Below are 11216 nucleotides of genomic sequence, written 5' to 3'. Positions count from 1 at the left end.
AGAATAGGTTATTTTATGTAGTCACGCTAGATGACTTGTGACTTGGACAGTGCTGTCAACCTCCATGGACTGATACATGTGTTGTGGGAGGGGGGAATTAACAAGCTGTTACTGCAATCGTTACTTCCTGTGTGCAATTCGTTTGTTCACAGATTCACGAATGCTTTCTGTGTTTTCACAATTGTAGCACAATTTTCGTTGCTTTGAACATGTTGTTGACTAGGTTCAGTCGTGATGGTGTTGGTTTGCCTTGTGTTGTTCTGTGTGCCATGCTGTCTTTGCACATTTGCAGGTCCCCACTCTTGGGAAGTTGAAATGTGAGTATCAATGCTAAATGATGTTTGCTCAGCAGTCGGTATCTTCAAGCTTCACATGAAGATATTGTCAATACATATGGGAGTGGGTGTTCTGCATAGTGTTATCATAATTCATTGATACTTGAAACATTTTTTTGATTCAGTTTCATTTTTTCAACTATGTTTTGCAAATGATTTTGTGATTTTAACCCGTTTTTGTGTGTCCTACAATACTCTGCAATGAATTGCATGTATTTATTTTCTCGTAAGTTTATACATGAACATGTATATGTATGGATATAATATATATATATACATATGCATATATGTATGTGTATATTTGTATATTATGCATTTAGGAAATCATGGATCAGTAATTGATGAACTGAAATTAATTGGGGGTGTGGTGAGATTTTGTTTTTAGACTGTCTTTGCAAACTCGAGATATTGTTCGTAAGGAGGTGGTCTTTACGGAAATATCACACTATCTATTAACCCGTTTGTGATTTACCATATTTCGCTATGATAATGTGCATTGGTCAAGGCTCTTCTGTTTGCAATTCGTTGCACTTCAACTACGTGATTCTACCCACGCGTTTGTTAACACGACAGCTTATGTGTTGCTGACTGAATAACGGGCACTTGTGTTTTACATGGACAGCTGACAATGCTCGAGCATGTAACATTTGTTGCCGTGTAACATTCCCTAAAGATAGTTACATGAGCGACTGTTTGTTATTTGCTGTGAATTAAGGCCACTGTAATTTGCCATTTGTTGTTGTTTTCTGACAATGGACGCCATGTTGGGATTTAAAGGAGGACGTGGGTGGGGGTTACTATGGCAAGTAATATTGAAATGTGGCTTATTTATTTTCAAGAAGATGCTTGTGGTGTTTTGGTTCCGTGCTTATATTTTATGTTGAACCTTGATGGTCTCGCTCTACTCGAATACTCGCTTGTATCATTCTGATTTGAGCTCAGCACCATTAAACCCTTGTTTGCATTATTAGTAGAGCCGAAGGGTAGGGGTTTTTTGCTAGTGATAATGCTGTCTATTGAAGATAGAACATTGAATGGTGAGTAAAACACCCGAGGCCATACTTTAGCTATATGTTTTGATGTGCATCTGAATCGGGTCGTGATACCATGCCAAACTTCGTTGTCCCGAGTTGCGCTGGAGTGCATTCGCGTCCCGTCCGAAGCTGGAAACTCGGGTGAGTTTTATCACACGAACACACGTCATAGATTTGTTTCGTTGTCGGCCTGCAGCCGTTGTTGTCTGAAATAAAGCGATTTATCCACGTGAACGTAAATCACGAGTTTGTGTTTTCACGAAATCAACTTTCCGGAGCGATGCAGGATTGCGCATCTCAGCGGCCCAACTTGTGTACAGCCTATAGATACCCATACATCGTACCTTATAGCCAAATGTGTATTAGTTTGGCCAATATCACTGCTGGTTACATTACAAACGAGCACTCTGAGAGCACAGACCTCCGCCAAGGCAGCTGAATTCTCTCACTGAACAATTTTATTAATTAATTAATTGGATCTGGATCACCACCAAAATGTAATCAATTCTAAGTTACCCCATTTCTGACCTATCCTGAAAATTTTATTAATTAATTGTATCCAGATCACCACCGAAATCTAATGAATTCTAAGTTAGCCCATTTCTGACCTATCTTGAAAATGTTATGACAATCCGTCCATAACTTTTCCAGTTAGGCTGTACACATTACAAACAACCCCACAAACCAACTAACACACGCGGGTGAAAACATAACCTCCTGCCAACCCCTTGGTGGAGGTGACAAGACTTGAAATGGGTTGTTGATATGTATGGACGTATCATTTACGTGCCGTAAATGTCATCCAGGAGTCGAGCGATGACATAAACATTTGTGCGGCCCAGATGTTTTGGATGCCAGATGAAACGGAGGTGTCAGCGGTGTAACCACGGCCACGGACTAAACATGGAAATAGAGTAAAACACACGTACTAATCACGGACGCACGTGGACAGCCCTGACAAAAAGTTCCTTATCACGAGCGTCCATGTTTACGAAATCACTGCATGATGATAGCATTGCCATGGTTCGCACAGTCCTTGAAAAGTCCTTGAATTTGAGGAATCCTTGAAAAGTACTTGAATTTGAGGAATCCTTGAAAAGTACTTGAATTTAGTAAATGTTGATTTTGTGCTTGAAAAGTCCTTAAATTTCATGAAAATGTCCTTGAATTTTTAGAAAGAATCCTTGCCTCTAATAAAAAGAAATTTTGTACCATCAATAATGTGAATTAACCTCAATAAAAATTGAGTTAAATGAGCTTAAAAAGCCATAGACACGATAGACAGTTAAATGATGATCACAAATTACAGTAAGTCAGTAAAATCAGACAGTAAATCAAGGAATGTTGTAGAAGTAACAGTGTTTAGAAGGGTTTATTAATGTGATCCAGGTAAGTTTTAGAGGTGACAGTGATTAAGAATGGTTATTAAATTAATCCAGGTATGTTTTGTTCTGTGTGAATTCCGATAAAAATTTCCTTGAAAAGTCCTTGAAAAAAATTTCAGTCCTGTATGAACCATGATTGCGTACGGCCGAGCATGCGTGCGGAAACTTCCGGTGCACTAGCTATAAATCTGTATCACACCTGCTTCGCCGGCAGCGGTTTGAAACTGTAAACAACTGATTTTTGGACTGCGGATTTCAATTAGACATTTCTTAGTAACCAGCAGTGCTATTGGACAAACTAATACGCGTTTGGCTATAAGGTAATGTACTTATTAACTACACAAGGTGCCAGTTACTCTAGCATTCGTCAACATTGCATAATCAATGGACCTATTATTCCTTTAAATGATATGAGTCATAGTCTGCACGTCTTCACACACCAACGCTGGCAGTGGTTAGCATTCTTTCGTTAATATTTTGTTGTGCAGTCTTAAAAAAAGTACGGTATTTCGCAACAGCGCACGCGACTTGCAAGTTTTTAGTAGTAAACCACGACCCGTGTTACACGAACAGCGCCAACACTATAGAAACGACTAGAAAGAAGAGTGCCAATCCGCACACGCGGCGTTGTCCTGTGGTCAAGGTCACTCGGAATCAATAGGGTTCTACCGCCCCATAAGATGCACCGGTGGACCAAGTTTGAAGTTTCTACCTCTTACGATTGCAAAGATATTGAGCGGACGCACGCACGCACGGACGCACACACCAAAAACAATATCTCTCCGGTACACTCCGTGCGGAGGATAATTAACTTGCGAGTATTTTTATACCATCCGAAACCATCACTATATTCTATAGAAAATAGTTGTATTCTCTTATTAATTATAATATTATAAATTTTCTATTCAATGTGCACAAAATTTATAAATAAATAATAATCCGGTAACCAATTGCAACCATTCTCATTCATTAGGCTAACACCATACTACAAGTTGCATACATACAATTGATCAGGGACGCAAACCTATAAATTTGGGGGGGGGTATTCCAGTACGATAGTCGACTCAACTCAAATAATTACGCTTTGTGCTTGGAGGTTGAACGCGATCTAAATAAACGTCGTGTACCTCGCAGGATAGCCTCCAAAATTAATGCTTTTCACGATGAAGTTATTTTTAGAACATTGTAATAAAACATTGCGAACAGCGGTGCGACTAGCGCGCTGGCTCTGCAGCTTCACAGCGCATTGTTTTTCGGACAGCGCTAGTCAACAATGGCTTCTAAGATATAATGCCTTCTAATTTTTCAAGTGTGTGCAGCCCCCGGCAGCAGTCGAGTGCATCTCCTCCTAGTTTTCGAACAAATAAAAAATACTTTTAGAGCATACCAGACTACTCTACATCATGAGCGATATTACAGATGCAAGCCCGGTGCGTGCGACGGAGGATAAAGCGGGTCAGAGTCCAGTATGTGCGAAGAACGGCATGTGTTGGAAAATTGACAATTCCCCACGAGCGAAGATGCCGCGTTCTCCGTTTAAGAGAATGAAAAGGGGTTCTCCGTTCAAAGTCGGAGCTCCTAGATGCGGCGCACTTCCACCATTAGACGTCGAAAAGCAGCGGCAATTAATGCGCGGACAATATGAATTTAAAGAGCAGCGAGTCGAGAGAAATCGCGCACAACTGCTCATGGAGAAGACCGTGTTGTTAGCACTGCAGCATTTCGAAGATGACTTCATCATGCAAAACGTTAAAGAGATGGGTGAGATCCAGAAAGAAATCCTGCAAGAAGAAATAGCTTTCACGCAAGAGACGGCAGCACATAGAAGGCGAGCACTGTTGGAAGCCAAGCAGGAAGGCCTATTGATCGCGCACCACTACGGGAATGAAATTTTTCGAGAAAACCGCCAGTCACGTGTCGGCCAAGCGAAGAAGATGTGTCAGAGGCAGCTCAGAGCAAGCAAAGCTCGCGAACGTGTGCAGTCGGCGAAGACAGACCGCATAGCCGACAAGCTCAGCAGAATAGCTCTGGCAAAAGAACAACGCGAGAAAAAATGCGAGATCATCCGCGTCAAGGCTGACGCACGTCTCCGCGAGGCAGAAGAAAGGCGCATGAAGCAGCAGCAAGAGAAATTGGAGAAGCTGAAAGAGCACAATAAGCATCTGTTGGAAGTGCGGAGACGCAAGGCACAAGTTTCTGCCTCCGAGCCTTCCGTGGACGATGCAATGAGCGAGTGACCAATGAGCCGTAATGTGACTAACCTGCGCCTCGATTGCATCTTATGTCAAACGTCGTCGAGAAAAAGCCCTTTAACCTATGTTAACTTTGTAACTGTTACACACGTATATAAGATGTGCAGATATATATTATAGAGAGGTATTGTCATTTGCATAACGTAGCATTTTGCACATTTTAGCTATGTACACACTAAGGCAAGTGGCAGACTGCTGAATGTAAAAATTTTCATAACAATTTTACAAGAAGCGAAATTGTGTACACATTGTCATTGTATGTTGGATTGCTAGACACTGATGAATTGCAATATTTATTTTTTAATGTGTACGATTTCATATGCAATACTACAGTGTAACTGATTTGTGAAAACTTGTATTATATTATATGTAAGCAAGTGACGCGCCTTGTAGTAATATCTGAATATTCGAATATTTGCAAGTGCAAGAAACATTGAATAACCACAATACAAAACGTATTTGAATAGACCAGAACTGAGCGTTATATATTTGTATATTTTAACATACTTTGAATACTCTCAGATGCCCGAACGTACATCGATTGTAACAAATCGTAAAGCATATATGCTGTCATCTATGTTTCACGAACACACGATCAGGGACAAGTTACGGGCGGGTTGTTCTTACAGCGCAGCTAAACGCTATCAATGTTAACCACATGGAGCGGTTTTGCGACACCTATAGTATAAGAATACTACACCAGTGATGTGCTAATACAGGCCACAGTTTATAACACGCTCGTGACCTAATTACTTGACGAACATTCGCGTTTCACAGCCGAGCACCTATAATCGCGACTGCCATGTGTCGCGAATGTTTCTTGTCCGCGGCGTAGTTCGGTCTGTAGTCGCGTGTATAAACATAACGCGGCGCGACGTTACACGTAACGAGCTAGGCTGCACGCGACGGGGACCTGCGACATTCTTGCGAGCGCGCTCGTCTCTGTGGCTGTCAGCGCCCCCGTACATTTACGGAGTTCAAGTCTATTTATTCGGTGATTAAAAATTAATTCGACTAATATGCTAATGGTTGACTTGATTACGTCGCGCCACCTGTTAGTATGGGCGGCATGTTTCCAGCAGGCATGTTTCGCTGTATACACATGTATACCCACTAACAAAGCCAGAAGCTGAATATATGATGCACATTTAATTGGGTAGACGGCAGATGCGTATGATTTCATTGCAAATCTGTAAATATGCATGCCATCAAGAGTACATAATAGAGATCTCTATTATGTACTCTTATGCCATATATCAACCTATGGCAAGTTTCCCAATATAGACAATTTCATTTAGCATTACTTGCTCAACTGCAAGGCCGCTATATGGAAAAAAAGAATAAGGATACCACGCTAAAAATCGACAATCATGAAATATATCAAGGCTATTAAACGCATCATAAACAGACAGTTATAAAACTAGTCACCAGCGTATAAATCAAATCTTTAAAATCTCAATTTTAACCTACTTCTACATAGTATAACAATATTTTGTACGTATAAAACTACTTCCTGCTACTTTGTATAACACTACATTATATACCACTGATGATTCCTGACAGTGCTAATCTTACTGCCAACTAAAAATTGCTCTTACTCTAATCCAAACAAAATACAACGTATTTACGTATTCGGGTAGCCGTTTGAGCACCATACGACGATACATACGATCTAAATGTAAATTTACTGCCTGCTGATAAAAACCATCAATAGCTTCTATACGTTCCATTCTATGTTATTTCATTCAAATCTCCTGTTTATGGAAGACTTCGGTGAAACGCGCCAAGCTATGCGAAGCTGTAGGACGTACACTGAGGCCACCAGGATGGCTGCACAATGCCAACGCCGTCAACTCTCAGATCGGCAGCGTCTACGTCACCGTGATCACAGTCACCGTCACTCAGGTACGCTTTCCCGCCTGCGTACCCTGCCCCCACGGTAGCCTCCGCACCCAGCTGCGTGAGGTCATCCGCTGACATGATCAGCTCACCGCCGACATCGTCTCCGTGCGTCGGCATCAGCGGCTGCAGAGGCACGCTTATGTAGCCGTCGACAATCGCCTCGACTTTGACCTTTGACTCGGACAAGGTCACGTCGTTGTGCAGCACGCCGCTCCAGTCGAACGAATCCTCGAATCTTTCATCCGGGATGATGCCGGACAAGCAAGGTGTGAAGCTGTCACAGGATATTTTATCATTGGGAGGGGACACCTCATCCCCTGATCTGTTGGTTGGGGCAGAAGGGCTAGTTCCATTTGAGGCAGCGATTCGTTTAATAGCGAGAGGCTGGGACGCGTTGTCTACCTTCCTCTTGTGTGCAGCAGCAGAACAACGATTGCCTTTGCCACGAGTTGTACATTTTTTAACTTCAGGCGGGGATAGATTTTCTATTCCCCACGACAGCTTCCTATTTAACTCGGGAGGAGGAGAAACCAGACGAGATTCGGTGTCACCAAAAAGGTCTCCATCGAGTACGGTGGGAGGAGAGAGGTTACCGCTGTCACATGAAAGCTTCTTGTTCAGTACAAGAGGGGGCGACGGGCTATTTCTATCCCATGGAAGCCTTGTGTTGAGATATGGTGAGAATCCATACAGGTATGCCTCTTCGTAATCCACGTGGGTCCCGTATTGTTTTTGAAATCGGGCTGAGTGGCTGAAGGAATCGTTTGCGCCCTTTTTTACGCTTTCCATAATTGGGCTGGCGCTCTTTTTCCTGCGTATCACGCCATTCTCGAGTACGTCCACGAACTGAGGGTTGAGTGTCCAGTAGCCACCTTTGCCAGGTCGGTTGTTCTCTCGCGGATAGCGGATGAAACAGCGATTCAGTGACAGGGTGTGACGCACAGAATTCTACAGAAAGAAAAGAATGCGTGCTCAATATTATTTTTTTTAAACAGCAGAAAATGCATTTTGCCGCGCGCTGGGTGCAACGATGCGAGATAATACGTGCGTTGATTGACTCACCTGCCACGTAGGATCAGCTGTCTTGTAGTAGATGAAGTTATCCATGATGAACTGATAGATTTCGGCGAGAAGGAGCTTCTGCTTGCCGACGCCCTGCGCAGACATTGCCATGAAGAGCAACTGCGCGTACGAGAAGGGAGGCTTCACCGACTTCTTCTTGAAGTCGTGTGTCACGTGCGGCATGGAGACGCGCTCCACGACGGAGAAGTACGGCTGCTCCACCCGCGGTTCCACGGCGGTCTCCTCTGAGGTAACGAAGGTCGTTGTGTCCGGATCATCGACGATTGCGGAAGACTTGCAGGGATTGATATTTGGCACTCCGGCGTCGCTGAAGCTCATGTTGTAAAGCCAGCTGAGGTTTGTGAGGCTGTCGTCCAGACTGGCTACCTCCGTCGTGCCGGCTTCGGTGTGACAGCGGTCTAACGCCGAGTTCGACCTCTTGCATGCGCGTCCGTATTCTGGAAGCATGCTAATAGTACAGAGAAACGTTGGTAAGATAAGACAAATTGTGTGTAAATAAAAAATACGTAAACGCACATGCTTTGGTTAGAGAATACGATAACGTAAAATATTTGAGACTCGCAAATTAAAAACTACGTATCTCAACCTATCCGCCTGCCTGCATGCCTCCTGCCAGCCTAAACCTGCCCTGCCTTGTTAAGTCTCTCTCATCTTCTCTCTCTCTCTCTCTCCTCTCGCGTCTCTCTTCTCTCATCTCTCTACTCTCTCCTCTCTCTTCTCTTCTCTCTCTCTCTCTCTCTCTCGGCTCTCTCCTCCTCTCTCTCTTCTCTCATCTCTCTCTCTCTCTCCTCTCTCTCTCTCTCTCTCTCTCTCTCTCTCTCCTCTCTCCTCTCCCTCTCTGCTCTCTCTCTCTCTGCTCTCTCTCTCTCTCTCGTCTTCTCTTCTCTCTCTCTCTCTCTCTCTCTCTCCTTCTCTCTCTCTCTCTCTCTCTCTCCTCTCTCTCTCTCTCGCTCTCTCTCTCCTCTCTCTCTCTCCCTCTCTCTCCTCTTCTCTCCTCCTCTCTCTCTCTCTCTCTTCTCTCTTCCTCTCTCTCGTCTCTCTTCTCTCCTCTCTCTCATCTCGCTCTCTCTCTCTCTCTCTCTCTCTCTCTCTCTCGTCTCTGCTCTCTCCTCTCTCCTCTCTCTCTCTCTCTCTCTCTCTCTCTCTCTCTCTCTCTTCTCTTCTCTCTCGTCTTCTCTCTCTCCTCTTCTCCCTCTCTCTCTCTCTCTCTCTCTCTCTCTCTCTCTCTCTCTCTCTCTCTTCTCTCTCTCTCTCTCTCTCTTCTCTCTCTCTCTCTCTCTCTCTCTCTCTCTCGCTCTCATCCTCCCCTCTCTGTTCTCTCTCTTCCTCTCTCTCTCTCTCTCTCTTCTCTCTCTCTCTCTCTCTCTCTCTCTCTCTCTCTCTCTCTCTCTCTCCCTTCTCTCTCTCTCTCTCTCTCTCTCTCTCTCTCTCTCTCTCTCTCTCTCTCTCTCTCTCTCTCTCTCTCTCTCTCTCTCTCTCTCTCTAACTTTCTACTCTCGCTCTGTAGTGTATAATGTATCACTACATGGGTTATTCGCAATAGTTATTTATTTCATTCATCATAACTAAATTAGAAGATAAATCACAAATAATTAAAAATCTAATAAAGCGTTGCGATTCCTTTCAGCTTACACTATAAAATGCGTAAAGCACTGTATAATATAATCGTAAGGCTATAACGCGAAACGACACCGCCTCGTCAGGTTACACGCAGACCATTATAGCAGGCAAGGCAACGACATCAACGGCTCCTCCATTATTCACAAGCACGCGCCGCTCAAATATTTATAACTGACTCCGCTGTTTATAGCTTTTTGTCTTCATTAATGGGATATAGCGGTTAGCTCGCACCTGTTTGCTGACGCAGGCCGGGGGTCTGCCAAATTCTCAGAACAAAATACCGGGGCGAATCCGGGCGATGCGTATGATTGTACCGTTAAGTCAGCACCGCACGCAGGTTTGCGCTTCAAATCGAAACTATATATTATATTTTGTCGTAAGGCAAACTACAATATTCCTGCAATTGTAATCGCCCACCTGTCTCCTTATATATGCGGGAAAATGTACGATACCATCAAGAGCTAGCATATAAAGTAAATACATAACCAGGAGTATATAAAAAAGTGTTTACAATAACTTACTACTACACTACTTGCTTTTATAAATATACGCAACAGTTCGTGGGCGCTTGATACGATGATGCATACGGGAAGAAATGAATACAAGCAACACTGCCGTAAAGTGAATACGTAAGTTTACCCCCGATGTTCTTCGTGAAAGCCCCGTATTTATATTAATTATTATTGAAAGCGCGAGATTTTTGCCAACACTGTTTAATCAGCTCTCCATACTATGTATCATTTCAGTTCAACCTTTAATTAAGTCCACTTCATTACGGCGGCTATGAAATGTTATGCGTATAGTATATTAGTTTAATTGTTGTTAGTTATTATCTGAAAAATCACCTCATAATCACAAACTAAACCATACACACCCGAGCGAACCATATGCGCATACAAATCCTACTTACTACTAGTACTATCCCCTACTTCCTACCCCCTATGAAATACACAAGTAATATAAATACATATAGTGACATACTAATACTTAGTAATAGTAATACTAATAAGAAAAATAACAAACTCGAAGCATAATGATAACGGTCAACATATTGTTGATATTTATCATAATAAGCCCTCACAAAACACGGACCGTGCTTAAATTCTTTTTCTTAAAATCATGTTGACAAAAATTGCACGAAATCTGTAACAAAAACACGTTACGTAGGCAACTATATAATGAAACGATGCAATAAATAAACCAGAAAAGGAGTGTCTATTAGCTCTGACACCCATATGTAGACATAATACACTGTACTATAGCAGGAGCACAAATAGCACTTAGGCTAACCTTGCCCCTTGCAATAATCCTAATCGGGTAACCCTTTCTCGTACCTTTCAAGTAGTCTTCAAGACAAACTTCCTATACTGTAGTACGCGTTGACACGACGAAGCCTCGAGTTTTCGTGGAGCACTGACAGACCACCTTCGACTGTCATCGCCATATGAAATCTGAGCTAACTGGCCACCCGCTCACTAATTAATTGGCTTTCCCATGGCAACGCTACATGCATGTGTATACAAATACCACAGCTGGCATTGCTTGACCCGCTAGAACGCCTTCCACGATCGCGCAAGTGCTCCGTTCCCAGGTACGACATCGGCT

General features: G+C 43.1%; 1 protein-coding gene across 1 annotated transcript; it reads right to left on the bottom strand.

The window, feature by feature from the left end:
• Window positions 1-5481: 5481 nt before the first annotated feature.
• Window positions 5482-11042, bottom strand: LOC106821365 (forkhead box protein D3-like). The gene is made up of 3 exons (XM_014826129.1): window positions 10946-11042; window positions 7971-8439; window positions 5482-7856 (listed from the first exon to the last, which is right to left on the bottom strand). The coding sequence occupies exons 2-3, from the start codon at window positions 8436-8438 to the stop codon at window positions 6795-6797; spliced, it is 1530 nt and encodes a 509-aa protein (XP_014681615.1). The 5' UTR covers window position 8439; window positions 10946-11042; the 3' UTR covers window positions 5482-6794.
• Window positions 11043-11216: the final 174 nt, after the last annotated feature.

This window comes from Priapulus caudatus, unplaced genomic scaffold, assembly GCF_000485595.1.
Source record: "Priapulus caudatus unplaced genomic scaffold, Priapulus_caudatus-5.0.1 Scaffold70, whole genome shotgun sequence".
Classification (NCBI taxonomy): Eukaryota; Metazoa; Priapulida; class Priapulimorpha; order Priapulimorphida; family Priapulidae; genus Priapulus; species Priapulus caudatus.
This window is presented reverse-complemented; position numbering and strand designations above follow the sequence as displayed.

Excerpts from the sequence above, each read along its gene's own strand:
- LOC106821365 (XM_014826129.1), bottom strand. The coding sequence starts at position 8,438 with ATGCTTCCAGAATACGGACGCGCATGCAAGAGGTCGAACTCGGCGTTA. Across the intron at positions 7,857-7,970 it reads CAGCTGATCCTACGTGGCAG|AATTCTGTGCGTCACACCCT; the intron begins GTGAGTCAATCA and ends TTCTTTCTGTAG.